Here is a 27,419-nt window from a genome sequence, read left to right on the forward strand (position 1 = left end):
ACCCCCACCAGTTCTGCCCCCTACCCTGGTTCCCATGGTTGCCAGGACACACCACAGGCTTGTCAAGTCTGTCCCACATCCTGTTTAGCTCTCGCATGTGTTGATGGGCATTGAACAATGGCATGCTCTTACAGTCTTGAGTCCAAAGGCAATGAAGAAATGAATGTTTCTTTCTCAAGGAACCCCAACCTTTTCTTTTGGGATCTGTAACTGATTCTAGGACACACCCCATATTAAAGTTACTTTTACTTGGACTTATATGTCTGGGTCCTGACGCAATACAGATCTCTTTGTGTATCTTTCACTTACACAGTGAATGGCATTCTAAGATGAATTCTGGTCATTTCTTTTCTGACTAATGAAGCAGAAGATTCTTACTTCTCTGGGAGTAAATGCTTCTTTCAAGGGTACAGACTCTTCTTTATTGCATCCTCTGTGCCTCCCTCCACACCTTTGTCTGGCTGCAAAATGATTCTTGTCTCAAGTTCTAGAGCAGTGCTGATTTAAATATCATCATTTCTTACTACCAAACCTTTGAACTATTTTCTCCTTCCACCTAGCACTTTCTTTCCCCTGTTCCTTTAAACCTAAATTACCCTTACTTGTTCTTCACATATACTATATTTCACTCGTTCAGTTAAACCTTTCTTATATCAGCAGCTTGCTAATGTAAATGTTAAGAGCATCAGAAAATGCATTCACCTCAACATTTAGAGCTGAAATTTTACCATATCCTGGTATAACACAGGCCATGGGTATTTGAGGAAGCAATCAAGTGAATACTCAGGATAGAAATTATCCTGCATCTTTTTGTTTCTCCCTCATGCATAAAATTATCATATTTATTGTTCCCACATCACTATGAATAACATAATGGTAATATCAGCCTAAGGATATTTAGTTTGATTCAGTATTGTTGAAAAGAACGTGACTGCGGGGAACTCTCCTAATTATTAGGGGCAGATGATTAGATCCATTAACTCAGTAATAATGTCAAAATTTGACTCTAGTTAAGCCTGCTGTGTTCTAATTTCAGGAGGATTTTGTGGCAGTGATGATTCTAGCCTGAGAGAGTTGCTTTTCTCTCTAAGCTGGAACACGCATTTCAGCTTTCAGGCAAAGAGCAAACATAAATGACACCTGAGCCCCAGTCAGGCCCCTCCTGTGGTGCAGACTCCGCCACACTCATGAGGATCCTTACCTGTGTGAGGTTTACTACATGGTGAGGATGTTGGCTGCAAGCTAATGATCCAGGGTATTTGATGTTGTGTAAATGAATAAAGGTTGGGGTGAAAGTACAGCATCAGGCCTCTCCAGGTCTAGAAACAGAAAGGTTTAAATAAACAAGTGGCAGGTGATATACAGGAAGGATTATTAGGGTAAGCCAGGTTAGAATGTAGCAAAGGGAAGAAAGTGATATGTGGAAAGAAAAGCAAATCCAAAGTTTTGGAAGTAATAAATTGTGTTTTTTTTTTAAGTCAGTGCTGCTCTAGAGTTGGAGGAAAGAATCATTGTGGGGGTCAGACAAGAGTGTGCAAGAAAGCATAGGTATCATATCAAAGCATAATTTGGACCCTTGAAAGCAACTTCAACTTTAAGTGAGAATCCCCTGAAGCATTAACCAGAAAAGAGATGATCACATTTTCATCTTAGGATGTCACCCACTATGTGAAGGAAACATTCAAGGAGGAGGGTGTTGCAGCAAGACGGCAATAAGGCAATGACATAAACTAAACTGAGAGGCTGCTTCAATAGCCCACAGAAGAAAAGACACTTTCCTGGTCTAGGAATGCATGTGTTATAAGAAGTGGATGAATTAGAGTGAGAATGTAGTGTGAGACAGAAGGTGTGCTAAATTGGATTGACTGTGAGAAAAGAAAGAAGCCATATGGACATATGTCAAATTTGAATCTGGTTTTCTTTCTCTGGAACATGACAGAGTAGAGAAGGAATGGTTTGCAGAGTAGAAAGGAGAGATAGTTTCATTTCAGATCCATTAAGCTTAACATGTCTCTGGTGTATTCTCAGAGAGAATATTTATTGAGTAATAGGATACATATCCTCTGGATTGGAGACATATGTTTGATAGTTCAATGATAACCTAACATGAAGTAGATTAACTTGTCTTTAGTAAATGATTGCTTGGGCTATATAATTCTTAAAACATTGTAAAGGATTGATGGTTAGAAAGAGCCAGCAGGAAAACCAACAGAAAAGACACTGAAAGAAAAGCCAGCATCGCTATGTAACTGATAAAACAAATTCCTACAACACCAGTGTTCTGCGTGGGCACTGGCTTGTGTTCCCACTGCACCACCTCCAATTTTGCTTCTTAATAATGGCATGGAAAAGCAGCAGAATATGACCTGATTGCTTGGCAGCCTGCTTGGCAGCATGAGAGAACTGGATGGAGCTACTGGCACCTGGATTTGGCCTGGTTTAACTCCACCCATTATAGCCATCACAATGTGAATCAGTGCATGGAAGCTCTCTCTCTGCCTCTCCTTCAGTCTACAGACTTCAAACAAAATTTTTATGGGAAAGATACTGACAGTGCTGGAGTAAACTTTATTTACTAAGCATGACCACGAGGTATGTAAAAGGAAAATATATATATTCTGCATCTGAGAAGCATATTGTTTTAGAATGGGATAGCATACATGGTAAAGAGATGTGAGGACAGTCATATATGATTACCTAGATTCTAATTACAGAAATCTGAAATTTAGAAATTATAACCATTGTAATGAGATTGAAAAAAAAATCTTTTCAGATAATATAAAATAGGAGAGTAAGCAATATAACCTCAAGTTTTGATGGAAATGGTTATTTCCTCTTAAAGGTACTAACAACAGAGCATGACAGGAAAGAACCAAACTACTGTCTCAGAGTTCCTTCTCCTGGGCCTGCCCATTCATCCACAGCACAAACTCCTGTTCTACATCTTGTTCCTGGCCATGTACCTGACCACTGTCCTGGGGAACCTCATCATCATCATCCTCATCCGACTGGACTCCCATCTCCACACGCCCATGTATTTGTTTCTCAGCAACTTGTCCTTCTCTGACCTCTGCTTCTCCTCTGTCACAATGCCCAAGTTGCTACAGATCATGAACAGCCAAGTCCCATCCATCCCCTATGCAGGATGCCTCACCCAGATGTACTTTTTCCTGTTTTTTGCAGACCTGGAGAGTTTCCTGCTTGTGGCCATGGCGTATGACCGCTATGTGGCCATCTGTTTCCCCCTGCACTACACCAGCATCATGAGCCCCATGCTCTGCCTCACTCTGGTAGCGCTATCCTGGGTGCTGACCACATTCCATGCCTTGTTGCACACCCTGCTCATGGCCAGACTGTTCTTCTGTGCAGACAATGTGATCCACCACTTTTTCTGTGACATGTCAGCTCTGCTGAAGCTGTCTTGCTCTGACACTAGTGTTAATGAATTGGTGATATTTGTCATGGGAGGCATCATTCTCGTCCTTCCATTCCTACTCATCACCTTGTCTTACACAAGGATTGTGTCCTCCATCCTCAAGGTCCCTTCTGCACGAGGCATCCGTAAGGCCTTCTCCACCTGTGGCTCACACCTGTCTGTGGTGTCTCTGTTCTATGGCACAGTTATTGGTCTCTACCTGATCCCATCAGCTGATAATTCTCCAGTGAAGGAGACTGTCATGTCCATGATGTACACTGTGGTGACTCCCATGCTGAACCCCTTCATCTACAGCCTGAGGAACCGAGACATCAAGGGAGCCCTGGGAAGAGTCGTTTGTAAGAATTCCTTTTCTATAGGAGGGTAGCATGTAGGAACTACATACAATTTATCCTACTCATATTTTAAATTAATTCTCAAATATTAATCCAAATTTTCCTCTTTCCCAGGAAACCTTTGTTAAGAAGGCATACTGCAGGGTCTGGCATAATGGCCTAGCGCCTAAAGTCCTCACCTTGAACTCGCCCCAATCCCATATGGGCGACTCCATTTCCCATCCTGCTCCCTGCACCCATGTGGGAGACCTGCAAGAAGCTCCTGGCTCCTGACTTCAGATCAGCACAGCACTGGCCGTTGCGGTCACTTGGGGAGTGAATCATTGAATGGAAGATCTTCCTCTCTGTCTCTCCTCCTCTGTATATCTGACTTTGCAATAAAGAATAAATAAACCTTTTTTAAAAAGGCATACTGCGTGTCTGTCCAACATCAAAAGAAATGGAGTGTAGTCCAATGGTTTTAAAGATAGCTGATTTGCATGTCCTGACTGTACTTCCTCTGTCTTTCCAACATAACCTTGGAGAGATGAAGCCTAAGAAATACTACCTTAAATCAATCTTTACCCCATAACTATTTATTTATTTATTTATTTATTTATTTATTTTGTTAGAAAGGCAGATAAACAGAGAGAAGGAGAGACAAGCAGAAAGATCTTCCATCTGCTGGTTTATTGCCCAAGTAGCTGCAACAGCTGAGGCTGAGCCGAAATCAGGAGCCAGAAAACGTCTGCTGGGTCTCCCACTCAGGTGCAGGGTTCCAACGCTTTGGGCCTTCCTCAAGTGCTTTCCCAGGCCACAAGCAGGGAGCTGGATGGGAAGTGGATCTGCCATGACACGTACAGGTGCCCACCTTGAATCTCAGGTGTGCAAGGTCATGATCCAGCTGGTACTGCTGGACCCCATGCCATAATTTCTTAAACAATAACATTACTATTCTATGTGCAGAATGGAGTTTAATAATTTGTACATATGACATGTTGGGTTAGGTGTTTCAAATCAGTTACAAATTTAAGTTTCTAGTGTTACACAGCACAGTGCTTGACCTCAGTTTACAATAACCTTTTTATGCTTTCTGAGCAAGCAGGAGATAGGAACTCCATGGCTCTAACCACAAAGACAGGGAAACATTATGTTCCCTGAAATGACTACTACACCTTGTATACATTATTTGAATATCAGACCATACCACATTAATGTATCAAATTGTTAACCAAATTTTTAAAATATATTTTGAAGTGTGAATAAATGTAAAATGCTTGAAAAAAACAGTGTATTTTTAAATTTTTCTGGAATAATATTTGATTATTGTACAGTTTTAAATGTAGCTTGTTTTCCACCTGGCAGCTAACTAGTACTAACAGGACATTAATTTTCCTTGCACTGGGACTGTACAAAGACATTATAACTGATAGAAATTTCACTCTTTAAGGATGACTCTTATTTTGGACTTTAAAACATAAATTTGTGTCTATTTTTACTGTCACTGTTTTACAAAATGGAAAATACGGAATTCGACAATTTCCTAATAGCATCAATTTAAGCCCTTTTAAGAGCCTATGGACTTTTGTGGCCAAATGGGCCAAACTGGAAACCATAATGCTAAGGGAAATGAGCCAATCCCAAAAGGTTAAATACCACATGTTTGCCTTAATTTAAGATGATATGATGTTATGTATAACATGTTATGTTATGTATGTTATATGTTGTGTATAAACTAAAATTGAAATGTCAATGAGGTGGTCACAGAAGATGGTTAAGAACTTGCATTTATTTTTAACATATTGGTTACTCATTACTATGTCAATTAATTCCATAATGATGTAAATTTTTGCTGATGGTATGTTGGAGCTTTTTTAAAGATTTATTCATTTTTTATTACAGCCAGATATACACAGAGGAGGAGAGACAGAGAGGAAGATCTTCCGTCCGATGATTCACTCCCCAAGTGAGCCGCAACAGGCCGGTGTGCGCCGATCCGAAGCCGGGAACCCGGAACCTCTTCCAGGTCTCCCACACGGGTGCAGGGTCCCAATGAATTGGGCCGTCCTCCACTGCTTTCCCAGGCCACAAGCAGGGAGCTGGATGGGAAGTGGAGCTACCGGGATTAGAACCGGCGCCCATATGGGATCCCGGGGCTTTCAAGGCGAGGACTTTAGCCACTAGGCCACGCCGCCGGGCCCTGTTGGAGCTTTTAATTGATCGGGATGATGCTCTGCTGGCTCTGCCTTCAGACCAGAGAGGGTATACCTAAGAAGCCGTTGAACTTGACTGGACAATAAGATGCTGGACTCTATGTTTGGTATATGCTTGCAATGGGGGAATCTCAACTGAACTTGAACTGTGGTTGTGCACCAAGGTGGAGGAATCCACCATGGTGGGAGGGTTTGCGGAGGGGTGGGGAGAATCCAAGTACCTATGAAACTGTGTCACATAGTACAATGTGATTAATAAAAAAAATTAGAAAAAAAATGACAACTCGGATATTACTTTGATTGGAGGATGAGAGCTTAAAACCTCCTGACTTTCCCCATTCAGCACAGTAGCACCTGGAGTGTAGTGAGAGCTGCTCTCACCAAGCTAGTTAAATACAGACTCCTCCTGTCATCCCATAGTTGGGTTCAGTGTGATCTCTCTCACACCCTGCAACAGGATCAGCACAGCTCTGGCCATTGACACCATTGTGATGTGAATAAATGGATGGAAGATCTAAAAAAAAAAAAAAGAGCCTATGGACTATCAGATTCTGCAGTTCCTTCTCATTTTCTCCAACATATGCAAAAGATGGCTGCTCACCATTTTTTACACTCTTTGATTTGTGTCCTTTGTCCTCATTGAGTGATGGCCCCAGAGCCATCACCTTCATTCTTTTGTATGTTCTCCTGACCACCAATAACAAAGAAGGAAATCCTGTCATCACAACACTGTAAGTGAAACTAGAAGACATTATACTAAGTGAAACAATTCAGGCAAAAAAAAAAGAGACAAACGTGAGACACAAGACTCATGGAAAATGGGGATAAAATACAATGTCAATTTTCCTAAATTTTTAAAGAGTCTCTTTGCACACTGAACTGCAATAACTCCATTTGTACAGAGAATACTAAAGTGTCAAACTTACCAAGAGGTACAGTGGCGGTTACGAGAGTCGGTGGGGGCAGGAAGATGTTGGGGAAAGGGTACAAAGTTTTAAATGGCAGAAGTGAGTTTTTCAGATTTACTTTGCAGTGTTATTAATAACATTAATAATATTAGTTAGTAATAGATAAGAGTAGTTATGCAACTTTGAGAAATACTGAGAAAAGGCGCTCATGACAAAAAAAGAAAAACAACTAGTAAGTGTAAAAGTTAGCCTTATAGTACAATAGGTTAACATGCCCATAGTAAGCCAGCATGCCACTGGAATATAAATCCAATCCCTGTTCCAAGTCTTGCGCGGCTCCCTCCAATGCACTAGGGGAAAGCAGTAGAAAATGGCCCAAGTACCTGGGCTCCTCCCACCCACATGAGAGATACACCAAGAATTCCAGGCATGGCCTGCCTTCAGCCATTGCAGCCATTTGGGATACAAAATGGAAGATGGAAGATTCTTCTCACTCTCTCTGTAACTTTGCCATTTAAATAACTTAATTCACCAGGTAAGTATTTTTGGTTTAATATTCCATTATGTATACATATAAAAACAGCACATTTTGTCCTATAAATAGTGACTATTTCTCACAAAACAGTAATTTAAAAAAAAAATTAGTGATGTAGGCAACTACTAAATTATGAAAGCACCAAAAAACATAATAAAAAAATAAGCTAAAATGTAACAAATATGTTCATGGGCTGAAAGACTTAATATTGTTAAGATCTTAATTTTTCTCAAACTGATAAAGAAACTTAAAATGAAAAATTTCCATCAGAAGGAAAAACAGAAGTAAGAAGACTCACTATGCCTGATTTCCAGACTTACTATTCAGTTACAGTAAGCAGGAAAATGTGTTATTAAAGAAAGGACAGGAATGTTCATCATTATGGAGTTTGTAGAATATCATAAGGGCACTAGAAACTGATCCCTCACTCAATCCCATGTTTCTTGCATTAACTTGCATTTTTGGAAGTTGCATTCTAACAAGCATTTTGGTTCTTAGGTAAACAGAAATATACTCCTTAGAGGAGGGATTGTCACTCTGCCTGGGGTAGAGGATATTGACTACCAAGGGAAACCTGCGCTCCTCCACACAAGGGCAGAAGGGGGGAACCATGCCTGAAATTCCAGAGAATTCATTAGATGACAAGTACTATTTTCATTTCCATTAATAAACCAAGTGAAACCTATAAAAACACAAAAAGATGAACATACGTGAAGATGCAGCATCTGTGGGATTAAAACTAGCCATGTGCCATTATGGAAAGATCCTCACTGGCCAGCCATCGCCAATGGGAAGATGAGCAGCAACTGGGTCTTGGGAGTATAAATGCCACATGTGACTTCATGAAGAACGTGGATTTAGCAAGCAACAGGACATTCAGGGAGAGCAGTAATAGTGGTGGGGAGTGCAGCAAGATAAATGGAATAAGAATCAAGGCTTCTCTTGTAATCATTCCTGAGGTAGAATGTACATGATACGGGAGAGCTCACCATCTCTGTTAGTCCTATTCTGCTAGTATTTCCACATGTGCTTGGATCACAGCAGGCTGGTCCTTGTTCATTACTGCTTTCCTCTCTTCTGGGACCTGTCTATAGAGATACGGTTGCAGTGACAGATCCTGACATCTTTTCAAGCATCAATGTGTCCTTCAAGGTCATGCTGTATGCAAGACAAAGCCTAAATTCTTACAAGACTATGATATTTTAAAACATTCACAGTCCAGTCCCTCTTCATTTCATACTTCCTCCAATCATTCTTCTTTACCATGCAAGATGACATTCTCTGACAGGCTGCTTAAACATCCATCATGAACTTCTCCTCTACCCACCTTCCCCTAAAGCACAGCTTGCAGTGACCTGTGACTACAATGAGTTCCTGCCCCAGAGGACTAGAGAGCCCTGTCCCAGTACAGCCATGGGCAATTGCTTGGTTTCTAATGAGTTATTCCATGCTCTGGACTCCTTTGGGATGCAGGGTCCCTTAGGTCCAGGGATGAGGAGAGCAAGACGTGGAAGAATGAACAACACAGATATAGACCATGACTACCGAGGCTGTTGCTTCTGAAGTTTGCAGTGACTAGAGAAGGAAGTAGCAACTTGAGTCCAGGCTCCAACTCACCATCAGCACCAGGTAAGTGGGGTAGGATGGTGAATGAGCTGGTGCCCTAGCCTGAGGGTTATGGCTTTCAGGTGGTGTGGAGCTCTGCTGGATTGATCTTCAGAAGCAATAACTCTTTCCATCTCTCTGCCTCCCACAATTGTGCCACACTGCAGAAATACTTTAAGTAATATTCACCTATTACTCCTTTTGTTAAATGATAGTAAGCAGTATTCTCATTTACTGTAAAATGTACTATCATATGAGTATACATTTCAACATAACAGTAGAGGTGTAAGGTTGTATTTTTAGAAAAAAACGTTTATTAGTTTGTTTTTTATTTGAAAGGCATAGTAACAGAGACAGAAGGAGTGACAGAGACAGAGAAATTTTCCATCCACTGCTTCACTTCCCAAATGGCTGCAATGGCCAGGGCTGAGCCAGAACAAAGCCAGGAGCCAGGAGTTTCATCTGAGTCTCTCATGTAAGTGGCAGGTACCCTACTACTTGGGCCATCTCTCACTATCCAGGCACATTAGCAGGGAGCTAACTGGATTGGAAGTGCCACAGCCAGGCCTTGAGCTGATATCCATGTGGAATGTTAGCATTGCAGGCAAAGGCTTACCTTGCAAAACTATGATGCTGGCCCCACAAGCCAGTCTTTAACGCAACAGCACTTAGCCTCAGCTTAGCTTAGAAGAATCACCTCTGTGGTGATTCTAAAAGCATTTAAAAACTTTCTACATTCCTCAACTGAAGGCATCCAATAACCTGCATTTCAAAATCAACATACATCCTCAATGATAATGTGATGGGAGGTTGTAGTGCCCTCACATCCACAGCATTCACACCATCAGGCTGTGCATTGAACATGTATTAGAAGATCTGCTGAGTCAGTGCTCTTAACTGAATACCAAGGGGATTTTCAGAAACTTGACATTTTGTTAGCAGTGCCCTTGCTAAGTTCTCTTGCAGTCCAAGTTGAAAACTACTGATGTGATGGCTACAGAAACTCATTGCACAATGGTGGAGGTATCTAGTAGTGATGTGTCTGGCTTTGATCCCTGCTCATACTCCTCATACCAGAGATGGGTCCCACTCATTCATTATGGAAGCTGAGCCATAGGAGCCATGTATGTGATGTTCCCTAGCTGTTTCTCACAGTGTAGTCCTAGCACATGACATCCACATGTACCACCTATTAAGGTGGCTGTTATTAAAGACCAACCACAGGGTACAGATATCAGCATTTGGACCCAGTTATGTCTCATTAGTAAAGCAAAGGCTCTTGGGCCAGCATTGTGGCATAACAGATTAAGCCATTGCCTATTATGCCAGGATTGTAAAAAGACCAGCGGTTCAAGTCCCATTTGTTAACTTAGCATTAAGATTCATGGTAATGAGCCTTAGAAAGCAGTGGAAGACAGAGTTGACACTTCTGAAGCTCCTGACTCCTGGCTTTAGCCTATCCCAGTCCTGCTCTTGCCGCCATTTAGAGAGAAGTGACTGGATGGAAAATCTCTTGGTTTCTTGGTTTCTCCATTTCTCTATGTAACTCTTTCAAATAAATACATAAAAGTATGTAGTTTGAAAAAGTGCATGTGTTCCAAAAATTTTACACCAATATAAATTTATCCTTTTAAATACAATTTTCCATTTACTTTTGAAGTATGATAGATGTCGCTCTCTCTTACACACACAATTCATTTTAAGGACCAATTAAATTAAAATCACCAGGGCATGCCAGCAGGTGAAGACCCTGGAAGTACCCTGATGTTAAACCCTGATTGCAAAGGAATATGGAAACAGAAGCTGTTTCCATATGGGACATCTGGGATCTCAGAACTTCTGTTAAGATCTATGGATTCTATGCCACTCAAAACATTGTGGAGGACAAGCCACCCAAAATCTAATACTTAAATGTTAAACACTATAGAAAATATTTTAACAACATCTATAAAAGATATTTTAGCAAAATTGCCACCAACTCTGACCCACATTGATATATAAAATCATTACAAATTGGGTACAGAAATCAGGAACATCTCTACGGAGCACTTCAAGATAGAAACAATGTTTCTTTCTATTCTTTTTGTAATTCATTAAATTCACATCATATTTATTTTTCCTACATAAAAACCCCTGACATCATGTTCATTTTAGCATCAACATATTTAGCCTGAGTCAACAACAACTGTATTGCTGAAGAGTACTGTAGCTGAGGTACCCTAAGGTTTTATAAGTAAAATTATATCTTAAACATGAATATATTGTCAAAATTGGCAAACATTAGCTAAGTCTAGAGACTGAGTTTGTAGATGATTTAATAGATGTTCTTAAGATTTATTTATTTTAATTGGAAAGGCAGATCAGATTTAAGGAGATAAGGAGAGACAGAAAGATCTTCTATCCACTGGTTCACTCTCCATGGCTGGAGCTGAGCTGATCCAAAGCCAGGAGCCAGGAACTTCTTCCAGGTCTCCCACCTACGTACAGGGTCCCAAGACTTTGGGCCATTCTCTACTGCTTTCCCAGGTCACAACCAGGGAGCTGGATGGAAACTGGTTGATCCAGCACAAGAACCGGCATCCATATGGGAATCCACCACTTGCAAGGCGAGGATTTAGGCATTGAGCAATCGCACCCTGCACAACAGATGCATTTTTTCTGACATAATCGGATTTTTGTCCCCTTGAAGTTTAAGGAATCCCTGTCTCAGTCTGAAAAAGTGAATGGATATTTTTGAAACACCAGCAACATCCAGTTACTGTGCCAAGTTCCGGCCTTGCTGCAGTTGAGACTAAACTAGACATCAAGGGCATTGGATGCTACGGGTTAAGTCTGGGATGGGGTCGAAGCATATAGTAGACCTCACCACTTGTGGAGACATACAGGTTTAGCTGAGCAGGTGACAGGTAAAGCACCTGAAGAGTAAGCAGGATCAAGGCAGGTGAAGGAGGCAGCAGGGGGAATGAAGGCAGGAGGCACAGGAGTCAAAGTTTGGAGACAAAATGGTGATGCTGAAACCCACCATTTCTGGAAGGTGGGACGCAAGAGTCATTGTGGGTGCAGACGGGAGTGTACAGGTGGGCAAGGGCGAGATTGTGAAGCAGGGTTTGTGTCCTTAAAAGCAACTATGCCCATATGTTAAGAGAAATCAACATCTCCTAAACCATTCATCAGAAAGGAAATGATCGTAGAGTTGACTCTGTGGTGCAGTGAGTTAAGCTACCACTTGTCACACTGGCATCCCGTATCTGAGTGTTGGTTCAAGTCTCTGATGTTGCACTTGCAGTCCTGGAGTTCCAAGTTTCCAAATTTCTCCTGCCCCACTCTCAGCCACTGTAGCCACATGTGGAGTAAACCATCAGAAGGAAGATCCCTGTGTCTCTCTCCCTCTAGCTCTTCCCGTCACTGTCTTTCAAATAAAAATCATCTTAATAAAACAGTTAAGATTTAAATCACAGTTAAGGAAAAAAATGGATACAAAAGATAAATACTGCACATTTGTGCTTACCTGTGGGGACTAAAAATTATTTTAAAAGTAAAAAAGGCTAAATCCTGTAAGCAATGGGATCCCATATGGGTGCCGATTTGTGTCCCAGCTGCTCCACTTCCCATCCAGCTCCCTACTTGTGGCTCAGCAAAGAAGGAGAGGATGGCCCAAAGCCTTGGGATCTCGTACCCATGTGGGAAATCCAAAAGGAGATCCGGTCTCCAGGTTTAGTATCTACTGTGCTCTGGCTGTTGTGGTTGTTTGTGAAGTGAAGCAGTGAACTGAGGATCTTTTGTCTCCACTTCTCCCCGTAAATCTATTTGCTTTCCAATAAAAATAAATAAATCTTTTTTTAAAAAAAATAAGAAACAAAAAAGAAGCATATGCCTATTTTACCGGTATTGCCTCAAATATAGTTTTCTTAAAGTGTTTTATATTCTCATCAAACCAATGGTTAGCATTGATATCCTAAGACAGACTAAATGGTTTGTGATTGTTGTAAAATTAATTGTATATGAGTAAAATGGTCACTTTCCATGTGTTTATTGTGTATGGTCCTTACCTACATCCCTACTGAACCAGAATCTTTTTGCTGGTTGAACTCTTTTTTCACCATAGAATTAAGCCTTTAAATATGAAGTAAATAAAAATGTTATCTCAAAAGCTAAAGGTGATAGGGAAGAGTAGGAAAACAGGAAGGTAAGAAAGTGTCACTAGATTCTTAGAACTGTTTCTGTATGGGCCCGGCGGCGTGGCCTAGCGGCCAAAGTCCTCGCCTTGGACGCGCCGGGATCCCATATAAGTGCCAGTTCTGGTCCCGGCAGCTCCACTTCCCATCCAGCTCCCTGCTTGTGGCATGGGAAGGCAGTCGAGGATGGCCCACAGCTTTGGGACCCTGCACCCATGTGGGAGACCCGGAGGAGGGTCCAGGTTCCCGGCTTTGGATCGGTGCAGCACCGGCCGTTGCGGCTCACTTGGGAAGTGAATCTTCAGATGGAAGATCTTCCTCTCTGTCTCTCCTCCTCTCTGTATATCTGACTTTGTAATAAAAATAAATCTTTTAAAAAAAAGGAATTGTTTCTCTGAACTGCATTGAATTAGTTCTCTTCATATTAATGTCATATTACCATGAGAATTGATGATAATCGCATCTTAGTAATTATCATGCCTTGCTGTGTCCCTGAGGATCTAACATATTACTAATTCCTAAAAAATGAAAATAAAAATTTTTAAATTAATGTAAAAATGTTTATCTTAGAATATCAATGTGTAAATGAAAAATATTTAAGAAGACAGGTATTGAAGCAAGAAGACAAGGAGGTTAGTAAAAAGGATGTTTCTGTAGCCCAGGTAAGATAAAATATCAGTCTGGTCTACGATTAAGATATTGGGAATAGGAGTAGATGAATCAGAAACAAAGTGTGAAATTAATAAGACAGCTAAATAGGAACTGATAGTGAAAGAAGAAATGAATAAAATAAAACTGAGATTCTTGATATGATCCTAGATTCCTTTCACTGAAATATGGCAATGTGATGGTGGAGGAGGCTGTCGGCAGACGGAGAGTTGAGATCAAGAGTTTCTTTGGGATATCTTGTGCTTACAATGTCCATGGACCACCAATCTGAAGGTAACTCCTGAGAAATAAGATGTAGAGTTCTCAGTGTTGGAAAGACATCTGCACCTGGTATTCAAATGATAATCTATGAAGGAGAACAGAAGAATTTTCCTGGGAGTATTCATACAACCAAGAGAAACAGGATCACAGGAAGCCTTGAGGAACATTACCATGCAGAAAAATGACAGAGCAGGAACCAATTAGTTACTATGGATGACAATTTAGGAAAGTAAGAAAATTCATGTGTTCTATTACTAAAGGACAACAGGGGGAAAAAGCACCCTAGAAAAGACAGAATCTTATAACATGTTGAAGTGAAGAAAGTCATTTCAGATTGATTATATAGCCACTGTTTAATATGTGAGAGTACTTATTCAGCAGACATGTGCTCGACAATCTGCTGTTCATTATGAGCTATAAGAGTGAGGACATAATTACTACTGTGCAACACATAAGCCATCAAATCACTGTTTGATGAATTGTTGTATCAATGCCGTCCAATGGATGCGACCGGAGGCAGAGTGGACACTTAGTCGATCACTAAAGGAAAAATAATCCTCTCTTACACACTACTGTTTACTTCTAAACGAACAACACAGAGTATGACAGGAAAGAACCAAACCACTGTCACAGAGTTCCTCCTCCTTGGGCTACCCATTCATCCACAGCACAAACTCCTGTTCTACATCTTGTTCCTGGCCATGTACCTGACCACTGTCCTGGGAAACCTCCTCATCATCATCCTCATCCGACTGGACTCCCATCTCCACACGCCCATGTATTTGTTTCTCAGCAACTTGTCCTTCTCTGACCTCTGCTTCTCCTCTGTCACAATGCCCAAGTTGCTACAGATCATGAACAGCCAAGTCCCATCCATCCCTTATGCAGCATGCCTCACCCAGATGTACTTCTACCTGTTTTTTGCAGACCTGGAGAGTTTCCTGCTTGTGGCCATGGCGTATGACCGCTATGTGGCCATCTGTTTCCCCCTGCACTACACCAGCATCATGAGCCCCAAGCTCTGCCTCTGTCTGGTGGTGCTGTCCTGGGTGCTTACCACATTCCATGCCTTGTTGCACACCCTGCTCATGGCCAGACTGTTCTTCTGTGCAGACAACGTGATCCACCACTTTTTCTGTGATATTTCTCCTCTGCTGAAGCTGTCTTGCTCTGACACTCATGTTAATGAGTTGGTGATATTTGTCATGGGTGGACTCATTATTGTCGTCCCATTCCTGCTCATCACCATGTCCTACGCAGGCATTGTGTCCTCCATCCTCAAGGTCCCTTCTGCACAGGGCATCCGTAAGGCGTTCTCCACCTGTGGCTCACACCTGTCTGTGGTGTCTCTGTTCTATGGGACAATTATTGGTCTCTACCTTATCCCATCAGCTGATAATTCTCCAGTGAAGGAGACTGTCATGGCCATGATGTACACTGTGGTGACTCCCATGCTGAACCCCTTCATCTACAGCCTGAGGAACCGAGACATCAAGGGAGCCCTGGGAAGAGTTGTTTGTAAAAGAAAATTTTCTCTTGCCTAGGATGGCAGTACTTGAAATTCTTTTATAATATTTTCTCATATACATATTAATACAATATTGGTATCATTTTCCAGGGTCTTTACTCACATGTGAAACTCTGCTAAAAGGGCATATCATATAATTATTATATATGTAAATTAAATAAAGTGTATCCAAGCAATTTTCTAAGGGGGAGGATCTTGGTGACCGGGCAATACCGTCTTTGTTTTCCCCTTCTGGAAAAGCAGTGTGTAAGAAGTTTGAAATCATTTGCATGTATTGCATTCTGAAATTATTACAGGATTTCCATTATTCTATCCAGGCACTTCCCCTGGCATCATTCCTGAAGGGTTCTCTGGAATCACTGCACAATATTACAGTATGTCAAGTGTGTCAGTCTCCAAACCAACCACTGACTGTGTCCTGTAAATATCCCATGAAAGAGTTTTCATATCATTTTCTCACTCAGGTACCCCCTCTCTCCCAGATTTATTTTCATATTCACAAAGACTTTTTTACCTACCCCAATTCCAAAACTTCTGTGGCCTGGCCAGATGTTGAATAGATTTTTCTAATTCTTTGCTAATAGTAGAGTTTGGCTTTATCCAGAATTAACTAATACCACAGAGATATTATAAATTTTTAGTGAGGAAAAAGCTGGAGTTTCTAAGAGTAAGTTCATTTTTTAAAAAATGTATCAATAAAAAGGGAACTAATTTTATGCAAGCCACAGTCTTGGTTCCAAGAAGACAATGAATCTTCCCTTCTTCCCCTGTGCTCCCTAGTATCCCTTCCCCGCTTCTCCTGTCCTCATCAGGTTTTTCAAACACATCATTTCTATCCACTCTAAAGTCACACATTTGATTTGCCACCAATCATAGTCAAGAAGTAAAAAGCAGGAAGGTCACAGTTCCACTAGAGGACAAATGTGGGCTAAAAACGACAATCCTATCCAAAACTGGCCATCTCATTCCTACAGATTTTTAACCGATAATCATCAAAAACATGTATTTGTTCTTGAGACTGACTTATTTCACTAACAATAATGATTTCCAGCTGCATCCATTTTATTGAAAACTACGGCATTTCATTTTTATGACTAAGTAGTATATATTATGTGTGTGTGTGTGTGCGTGCGCACATGTGTATGTGTGTGTGTCCCCATCAGTTGATGGACATTTGGCATGCTTCCTTATCTTAGCTATTGTGAGTACAGTTTCAATAAACAAATGGGTTCAGAAACCTCCTCGGAATTTACCCACTAGATAATAGCATACAAGTTTGGTCATTTCAAAATTAACTTTATTCCACCCTCATGACAATTTCAAGGAAGTTATAAGGATACTCGCATTGTAAACTATGCAAACTGTGGAGGAATTCAATGACTTCTCAACCAGAAAGTGTGTCAATGGCTGAGCCTATGTAAGGTCACAGACTCTCTGACTCCAGTTTCTTTTCATTCTTTCCCAGTTGAGAAAAACAGGCACAACCACTCTTTTTTTTTTTTTAAAGATTTATTCATTTTATTACAGCCAGATATACACAGAGGAGGAGAGACAGAGAGGAAGATCCTCTGTCCGATGATTCATTCCCCAAGTGAGCAGCAACGGGCCGGTGCGCGCCGATCCGAAGCCGGGAACCTGGAACCTCTTCCGGGTCTCCCACGCGGGTGCAGGGTTCCAATGCATTGGGCTGTCCTCAACTGCCCTCTCAGGCCACAAGCAGGGAGCTGGATGGGAAGTGGAGCTGCCGGGATTAGAACCGGCGCCCATATGGGATCCCAGGGCTTTCAAGGCGAGGACTTTAGCCGCTAGGCCACGTCGCCGGGCCCACAACCACTCTTTTATCAAATCTTCAGCACCACACAAGGCAAGGATTCCAGCCTCGCTTGATCTGTTTCCTTTGTCCCCACTGAGTGATGGCCTCCAGAGCCATCACCTTCATCACCTTGTACATCCTTATGTTCTCCTGACCTCCACATCTCAATGTGAAGCCCACATCTTGCTCTTGAGCTCCCAACTGGCATCTCATCTGCTCAGGGGACATCTCCACGTGTGGTGCCATTGAGCAACTCCATCTCAACACCCTTCACATTGAACTCTAACTTTAACCCAAGTGTCCTGTAATCCACATCTTGACATTTGATATCACCTTTGTATAATTCCTGAACCAATCACTTCCATACATTTCATTTCATGTTTCTTGAAATAATTTGTCATATTTTATGTATCTGTTAAAGTAACATCAGTCCTTACAATGAATAAACTCTTAAATCTCAGTAGTATAAACACAAAGAATTATCAGTGAGAGGATAAAATATTAGCCTTTAAATACTTTTCTCTATATCAGAAAATTAAATTTAAAAAACTATGTTAAAAGGATTCCATTCTAAGCCAGCCAGGAAAAGCCACTGTTCCTTCTAGGACAGGAGGTGAACCAAGTAGGGTTGGCTCAAGAACCCCCTGGCATGCGCAAAATCTGGCTTTGGGAGGGGTTCTGATGGAGGAGCCTGGGCAACTCCTCTGGCAGGACACAGTCCCTGCAGGTAAGCGCAAGAAGCATGATAGGAAACAGCCCAGAATAGGCCATGGAAAGTCTCCCACTGGCATACATTCGGCATGGGTCAGGAGCAGACCAGGCTGAATCAGTTCATGTCATCCACTGGCAAATCCGATCACCAGAACAGAGTGTGGGATGGGCCAGGTTTGGTTGCGACAAAACCAGTACACATTATGGAGTGCCAGGGCGTGGTTGCCTGTACTGGATATGAATGCAGCACCCATCCAGCACACGTGAGATCCAGGAAGGAAGGGGCAGAGCTGGCGGGGGGATTAAGGGGCTGGTCCCCTCGCCGGACAGCTACTCCCACCGGAGAGCGTGGGCTGGGATAGAGACAGACCCGACTAAGCAAGGCTACAACACCTGTGCGCTGCATGTGGACTAGATCAGGGCCGCAGCATCAGCTGGCAGAAGCTGGCACTGGGGACTAATTCTGTCAAGTCAAATCACAGGACCACCTAAAGAGTGCATAAACCGGGACAGAGAGACCTGGGAGGGAAAAGTGGGTTCCCCCTTCTTGGGTCACTATTCCCGTGGGAGGGCATGAAAACTAGGACGGGGGCTGGGATGGCTAGATAGAGAGGTACTCAACAACACCTGTGAGGGCTGGATGGTTGAGTTGGTTAGATAGAACTAAGCTTTAATACCCACTGACAAGTACCGGAGCCAAATGGAATGGGGGACAGACTGGTCTTCTGCTACACATACTGGCAAACCAGGGTAGGGGGCGGGCCTGGTGGGGGTTATTGTGGGTTGCCCCGACTAGGCTGCAGCACCCACTGGTTGATGTAAGGGCCGAACCAGACTGGACTGCAACACCCATTGGTTCCAGTGCAGCTCGGGACCGAAAACAGAACCAACACAGCAATTGCAACCACCAGCTGATTGGGGTGATGGACTGTGCTGGGCCCTGTGCTTGCTAGAACATACAAGAAACTAATCTGGGAATACCTCAAAGTATCTTTGGAGATCTCCCCAATCGAACTGCTGGACTCAGAACTCTAACCAAGAAAAGACAGAAGACAGAACAGGACAATCATGCATCTCAGCTATATGCTGGCAGCGAAATATGGGGCAAACGGAGACTTTATGATGGACCATATCAATCAGTGGACGACCTCATCGAGCGAAACTGGCAGTGATTCATAACTGGAGAACTATTAACACCACTTGAGCACATATCTCAGAGCATGCCCCACATCCGGGACTTGGGGTGGGCGGGGGAAACCGGTGGGGCTTCTCCCTCAATATCCCCCTTTACCTCAGATACATGATGGAAACAATATGGACATAATAGCATTACCCACTTCCCTATCCCCCTGAACCTTTTTTTTTCTTTTTTTCTTCTTTTTCCTTTAACTGTAATTAACTATGTAAAGATTGTCAACAACAATACAATAAAATAGAAAAAAAATCAAAAAAAAAAAAAAAAAAAGGATTCCATTCTAAAGGACAACCAAATTAGGTTCAAAAGCCACAGAAAGGAAATAATTGTTTAGCAAGACATACACAAGAACACCACAATAAAGGAGATACACAATGGCCTAGGAAAGGTGACTCCTATGAAACAGATTTTCAAAGCTAGGTTTTGCTACAATAAAATCAATCAATTTAAAAGCTGCAACATTTCAGCATCAATTCACCTCAAATACATTCAATATAATACAACTCAAGTTTCTCATAGAATTATTTTTGTACAAACTGACAAGCTCATTATTAATTAAAAAGAAAAATGTGTAAAATTTCCAAGAATTAAGCTAATTTGTGGTCAAAAAAACAATATGCATTTGAAAAAGTAAAAAATATCTATATTTTGGAAACTGGTATAAATCTATACAGGACTTAAAAAATGAATAAAGTGAAAAAACGTAAATAGTCCTATGTCTGTGGGATATACTTTTTGATGAATATGACATTTCAAACAATGGAGGGAAGAATATACTACTCAAAACTGATACTATAACAAACCTGACATGGAAAAATAGTAATTCCTTACACTATATGTGAACATAATTTTCAATGGTTTCAAACACAAAACAAAGATACAATTATAAAAATATTCTACTATAAAAATATATTAGGGCACTTGAACATCTTCAGGAAAAATCAGACTAAAAGACAATGGAGGTAGGGGGAGTTGGCATCTTTCCTGACTTGGGTCCCCCGGAGGCTGCTCTGGGGACTTGGGTTTGTGGATTAGCAGGGAGAAGAGGTGATCACACAGGTGAGGCTGAGTGGTGACCTGTGGATTCATGCCCAGTTGAGGAATTACTGCTGCAGGACATCCTTGGAAAAGGCCACCGTATATGTAGGTGAGGAAGGACTCTAGAAGGACTCCCAACGACAAGTTCACTGTAATTGCAGATAAGCCAGAAGACTGAGACCTGATGGTATGAGAGATTATGGTTCAGACTGATGTGCCAGCCCACATGGGAGTTGTGAGCTGGGCTTGTCCACCAACAATCACAGGTACTGGGGCTGGGAACAGGCTGGGCATGCCCAGACTGCAGCAACTGCATGTGTACCCTAAAACAGGGTGCGGGGTATGCTGGGCCACAATATCCACCAGCTCATACAAAGGCTGGGATGGGGCAGGCTGTGCCAGGTGGGGTCCTCATACCCACTGGCATGTGTGAGATCTGTTTCTGGGAGTGAGCCAAGTGAGGGAACCTGGGAAACTCCCCCATTAGGTCATAGCTCCTGCTGGTGAGTACATGGTCCAGGCTTGAGTATTGGGTCTGTTGGCAAGTGTGTGGGTTAGTTTTGGGAGGAGGTGGACTGGCAGGGCTGAGCAGACCTTAGTTCACTGTTAAATGCAGAAACCAGGATGGAGTGCAGGTCATTACTAGCTAGATTATCACACCTGCCTATGCATGAGCCAGGAATGGGAACAGACAGTAGGGCCAGGTTGCAGCATCCGTCAATGGGACTGGGAGCCAACCAGCTCAGGCCAGGCTGTAGTTTCCAAAGGCAAAGGACAAAAAGGTGAGGGACTATGCCAAGTTGGGTCAGAGAAACCACTGTCAGCATGAGATCTGTGGCTGGGAACAGGTCTGGCTGGGGAACTAAAAGGACGCCCTGGCTGGGTTGTGGGTCCCACTGGTGAGCACAAAAGATGGAGTAGGATCTGCTGTCTAGTCTGGGCACAGCTGGAGTATCCCTCGGCACAGCTGTGGACTAGGTCTGGGATGTGCTAGACTGGGCTAGATTCCAACACCAGCTGGTGCTCATGAGAAACAAGGTGGGTGTAGAATGGGCTGGACTAGGTCTTTGTCCCTGCTGAGCCATGTGTGAGTTGTGTCTGGGGGTGGACCAGGCTTGACTGGGCTACAGCACCCAACAGTAAGAACCGGTATGGGTGAAGGCTGATCAGGAAAGGCAACTGTTGCTATTAGGACAGGAGGTAGACTAAGCAGGGCTGGCCCATTGACCTACCTGAGTGTGCTAGATCTGGCATTGGGAGAGGTTCTAATGGAGGAGCTTGGTAACTCCTCTGCTGGGACACAGTCCCTGCAGGTGAGCGTAAGAACCAAGACAGGGAGCAGCCTGGACCAGGACAGGTAATGGTACCCACCAGTATATATTTGGCTCAGGTCTAGGACGATCCAGGCTAAGGTCGTTCACATCACCTGCTAGCAAAATAGAGAACCAGAATGGTGTGTGGGTATACATGAGAACAGGGGGTAGGGAGTGAACACAGTAGGGGACCTGGATGGTGCTCCCCTGCTGGACCACTATTGTCATTGTTGAACGTGAGAACTGGGATTGGGGTCAGACCAGACTGGGCAGGTCTACAACACCTGTTGGCCTGCATGTAAGCTGCATCAGGGACGAGCCAGGCTGGGTTGACTTCCTACTGCTGCATGCATAAGCCAGAGTGAGTGTGGGTTGATTTGGCTCTACTGCAGCATCAGCTAGCAGATTGTGGCACTGGGACTAATTCTGTTAAGATAAACCGCAGTACCACCTGGACAGTTCAAATCTGGGAGTGGGAGTGGGCCCCATGGGGAAGTAGTGGGCACTTCCCTCTTGGGTTGCCACTCCAACTGGTGAGCACAATAACCAGGACTGGGGGCAGGCATGACTAGACAGAGAGTGGCACCTGCCAGCAACAGTGTCGACTAGATAGTGGGACAGGGTGGATTGAATTAGGTTTCAATGCCCATTGACATGTAGGAGAGCTGAATGGAAAATGGGATAGACTGGACCAGTCTGCTGTACATACTGGCAAGCATGAGAACCAGGGCATGGGCAGGCCTAGTGGAGAGGTTATTGCGGATCACTCCAACTAGGCTACAGTTCCCAGTGGTGTACATGGCCCAGTGTGTGGTGGGCAGCATTGGGCTGGGCTGCAACACCTATTGGTTTGCATAGAAGACGGGGCTGGAAACAGTACTGACCCAGCAATTGCAGCCACCAGCATGTGCGTAGGCTGAGTTGGGCGACAGACTGTGCCAGACCCTTTATTGACAAGCACACACAAGAATCAGGTCTGAAACCACCTCAGATGTGGTTTCTTTTGGAACCCCCCAATTGAACCACTGGACTCAAAACTCCAACCATGAAGAAACTGCAGGTTCCATAGTCTGACCATGGAGTGCATGTGTTAGAGCTGGACTTCCTCAGTGGCTTAGACAGAGTCATGGACAGCATATCCAGTTGCACATGGAGTATATGACAATACGTTAGAACCTGCAGAGGACACCTAGTACCATAACAGAGGACAGGGATAGAACAACTCGATCAAATACCCCAGCCAAGTGTTGGCAGTAAAAATCTGGGTATATGGAGGCTCTAAGGTGGACTATGTCAGACAGTGGATTCTGGAGAGATTTTATCATGCTTAGAGTGGTGAGATCAGCTGCAATTCAGAACGACTGACTATCAAAATCACTTGAGGAGTGCCCTCAGAGCATTTTGACATTGGGGACACTGGGATGTTTGGGAGGCTGGGTGTGGTTCCTCCCTTTATCTCCCCTCCTCCCAGATACAGGAGGGAAAAAAGAGAATGTGGAAGCAATGGTCTTACCTACTTTCCTCTAGCCCTTGACTCTTCGTCCTAATCAACTATGTAAAAATCACCAAAAATAATATTTTTAAATAAAAGACAATGAAAATTTTCAATACTGAAAAAATCTGACATTTTTTAAGCTTATCTGGGAAAAATAACATAAACGAATTTGAAAGACACATAATAGTGTGTAGTCTAATATGCACAAGATTAATGTTAAGAACATACTAAAAAGCCCCTACCAAATCATAGTTAAAGTAAGTTCTGGAGTTCTACAATACAGTGGTATGAACTACAATTCATAATAATGTGCCCTGTACTACATAAAGAATTGAAGAAGAGGAGCTGGTAGACTCCAAACACAAGAGGTAAGGGAAAGAAGTCCAGTTTTCTGGTCCCATCACTTTACAGAAAGTATATGCATTGAGAGATTGCGCTGTATCTCATAAAAAGGTACACATTCTGCGTGATAAACAACACTGTTTAAAGAGAAAATAAATAATAATAAAACAAACTAAACAAGCCTTAGAAAAAGAATATTAGCAGAGAATTTAAACAATGAATTATGTGCGGCCTGGTGTGGTGGCCTAGCAGTTAAAGTCCTCACCCTGAACACACCAGGATCCCATTTGGGTGCCGGTTCTAATCCCGGCAGCTCTACTTTCTATCCTGCTCCCTGCTGGAGGCCTGGGAAAGCAGTCGAGGACAGCCCAAAGCCTTGGGACCCTGCACCCACGCGGGAGACCCAGAAGAGCTCCTGGCTCCTGGCTTTGGATTGGCACAGTACCAGCCGTTGCGGCTCACTTGGGGAGTGAGTCATCGGACAGAAGATCTTTCTCTCTGTCTCTCCTTCTCTCTGTATATCTGACTTTGCAACAAAAATAAATAAATCTTTTAAAAAAAGAATAAATTATATAAAACAGTGATTAACTTCAGGATCAATCAGGAGCAGCAAACTGAAAAACTGGAAGTGAGGCTGGTGGCATACCATATGAGTACCGGTTCTAGTCCCAGCTGCTCCACTCTGATCCAGTTCCCTGATTATGGCCTGAGAAAGAGATGAAGCTTGGCTCAAGCCCTTGGGCCCAGCACCCAGATGGGAGATCTAGAAGAAGCTCCTGGCTCCTGGCTTAGGATCAGCTCAGCTTCAGCGGTTAAGGCCATCTGGGGATTGACCCAGTGAATGGAATCAATCTCTATCTCTCTCTCTCTTCCTCTCTCTAGCCCTGCCTTTCACATAAAAATAAATCTTTGCAAATGCGAAAAAACTATAAGTGATAAGCGAAAAATAATTTAATTGACAAATTGTTGACCTTCTATGGCAAGGATTAGAGACCACACACTCTGACACAGACATTTTACAATTTTCTTGAAACATATTTTACATAATAATAAATGTAGCCATTTTAAAGGTCAGCTCGTGAATGTGAAAATGAAATCATCTCTGTGACTTCCATGCCATTTAAATCTCTAATAATTCTATCACTTCACAATCCAGTATGAAAACTTGTACACAGAAATCCAACTCCTTCCAGTAATCTGATTTCTATCTATCTGTGCTGCACTTTTGTGGGCTGGAATGGATATATAATAACATGTGGTCACAATTACAGCATAAAAAAGAACAGCTTTACTCCCAAAAAAATCCTCCATGGCTCTTAACATAACTTTCTGGAGGGATAAAATGCACACCCCTCCATGCTCCAACTCTGCAGGAATTGAGATCCCGTCTGTTTAAAATTTAACTTGCTAATGATGTCCTTTGAAGTGGTACAACGTCCAGGTCTTACAATTTTAAATATAATTAACTCATTTATACTCATTTTACTATTATCCCGGTTAGAAATGCAAAATATATAGATAAATAACCCACAGCAGGCATTTGTGAGCTTAAGCGTTCAAACAGGTAGCAAGCTAACATTCAGTCTTCAATATGGTGATAAAATTGCCTTACCCTAATGAAACTGTCACAATAACGAAGTAACACAAAATGTTGTAAAGCTTATTGATAAGCTGCAAATAGTCAGAGGAGTGATTGGTATGCAATTATAGATACACCTTCACTTCGTGCCATAGTAATGACAATACATCACTCTTTCCCACCTGTTAAGATCACTGTCTTGATTCCTTATTCCTGTCATTTTAATGTCTTTAACAAAAAAAGGAAACTAATGACTCTAGCTCCCTCCCCAGGCTTGTGTAAGCAGCATTAAGAGCACCAGGTATGACTTACTTCTCGAGTAAACACAAGTCAAACTACTGTTGTTTGTTTTTTCAATTTTTTAAAAGATTTATTTGTTTTTATTGCAAAGGCAAATGTACAGAGAGGAGAGACAGAGAGGAAGATTTTCCATCCGATGATTCACTCCCCAAGTAGCTGCAATGGCTGGCACTGTGCTGAGCCGAAGCCGGGAGCCAGGAACTTCTTTCTGGCTCTCCCACGTGGGTGCAGGGTCCCATGGCTTTGGGGCGTCCTTGACTGTTTTCCCAGGCCTCCAGCAGGGAGCAGGATGGAAAGTGGAGCTGCCGGGACCAGAACCGGAGCCCATATGGGATCAGAGCGCATTCAAGGTGAGGACCTTAACTGCTACGCTGTCATGTGGGTCAAAGTCAAATTATTGTAATGACACACAACACAAAGATTCAGATCCAGTAAAGGTGATAACGCAGAGAGAGAAAAAAAAGAAGTATAAAAAGTGAATGACAGAGTAATGTGAACACTCTACAGAGAGACTAGTAAAGATAATAACTGAGCAACAACAAATCCAGCCCAGAAGCAGCAGGAGACTGGGCTGATGGCTCTCAGTCCATTTGTCATGGGAGGAGAGAGTAGCATTTAAACTGCAGTTGTAGTTTAAAAACAATACATGATAAGTTAGTGGGTTTCATAACAAGTGGCAGAAATTCAGTTAACAGATTGTAAGGTATGCTTTCTCAATGGGACCTGAAATTCACAGAGATAAACCTTCCTAGCTTGTCACTGAGCACTCCATCCCAGCTGAAGGAAACCATCAATTCTCGTCTTCCCATTTACTAGCAGACAACAACGTAGTGCCCCATTGGAACAGAAAATCCCATGGTAGTGAAGCATAAGTCAGTAATAATATTTAAATACAAGTTTATCATTGAATCCCACAGGCTACCATCAAAGGCAGAAGAATGTCTTTTTACAAACAACTCTTCCCAGGGCTCCCTTGATGTCTCGGTTCCTCAGGCTGTAGATGAAGGGGTTCAGCATGGGAGTCACCACAGTGTACATCATGGCCGTGACAGTCTCATTTGCGGGAGAATTATCGGTGGATGGGACTAGATAGAGACCTATAATTGTGCCATAGAACAGAGACACCACGGACAGGTGTGAGCCACAGGTGGAGAAGGCCTTACGGATGCCCTGTGCAGAAGGGACCTTGAGGATGGAGGACACAATGCCTGCATAGGACAAGGTGATGAGCAGGAATGGGATAACAAGAAAGATATATCCTATGAAAACTACCCAGAACTCATTAACACTAGTGTCAGAGCAAGACAGCTTCAGCAGAGCAGATATATCACAGAAAAAGTGGTGGATCACGTTGTCTGCACAGAAAGTCAGTCTAGCCATGAGCAGAGTGTGTAACAGTGGAGGGAATGTGCTCAGCACCCAGCACAGCACCACCAGACAGAGGCAGAGCATGGGGCTCATGATGCTGGTGTAGTGCAGGGGGAAACAGATGGCCACATAGCGGTCATACGCCATGGCCACAAGCAGGAAGTTTTCCAGACTTCCAAATAACACGAAGAAGTACATCTGGGTGAGGCATGCTGCATAAGGGATGGATGGGTCTTGGCTGTTCATGATCTGCAGCAACTTGGGCACTGTGACAGAGGAGAAGCAGAGGTCAGAGAAGGACAAGTTGCTGAGAAACAAATACATGGGTGTGTGGAGATGGGAGTCCAGTATAATGAGGATGATGATGATGAAGTTTCCCAGGACAGTGATCAAGTACATTGCCAGAAATAAGACGTAGCACAGGTTTTGGTATTCTGGCTGGATGGGTAGGCCCAGGAGGAGGAACTCTGAAATGACACTTTGGTTACTTCCTGCCATGATGTGTGGTCAATACCTTTGGGAAGAAATAATAGTGTTCTTTAAAACTTAAATTTGAAGAGCAATTTAGGGTACAAACTCAGCTATTCTGCTAAAAGATCTTCTTGCAGCCACATTGCCATC

General features: G+C 42.8%; 3 protein-coding genes across 3 annotated transcripts; 2 read left to right on the forward strand and 1 right to left on the reverse strand.

Annotated features, from left to right (window-relative positions):
* The first annotated feature begins 2,858 nt into the window (after nucleotides 1-2,858).
* Nucleotides 2,859-3,803, forward strand: LOC101532235 (olfactory receptor 1E2-like). The gene has a single exon (XM_004594054.2). The coding sequence runs from the start codon at nucleotides 2,859-2,861 to the stop codon at nucleotides 3,801-3,803; it is 945 nt and encodes a 314-aa protein (XP_004594111.2).
* Nucleotides 3,804-14,718: 10,915 nt separating this feature from the next.
* Nucleotides 14,719-15,660, forward strand: LOC131482425 (olfactory receptor 1468-like). The gene has a single exon (XM_058676452.1). The coding sequence runs from the start codon at nucleotides 14,719-14,721 to the stop codon at nucleotides 15,658-15,660; it is 942 nt and encodes a 313-aa protein (XP_058532435.1).
* A 10,694-nt stretch (nucleotides 15,661-26,354) lies between these two features.
* Nucleotides 26,355-27,296, reverse strand: LOC101532406 (olfactory receptor 1E2-like). Its single transcript, XM_004593975.3, has one exon. The coding sequence runs from the start codon at nucleotides 27,294-27,296 to the stop codon at nucleotides 26,355-26,357; it is 942 nt and encodes a 313-aa protein (XP_004594032.3).
* Between the last annotated feature and the right edge of the window lie 123 nt (nucleotides 27,297-27,419).

The sequence above is a fragment of the Ochotona princeps genome, chromosome 17 (genome assembly GCF_030435755.1).
Source record: "Ochotona princeps isolate mOchPri1 chromosome 17, mOchPri1.hap1, whole genome shotgun sequence".
NCBI lineage: Eukaryota > Metazoa > Chordata > Mammalia > Lagomorpha > Ochotonidae > Ochotona > Ochotona princeps.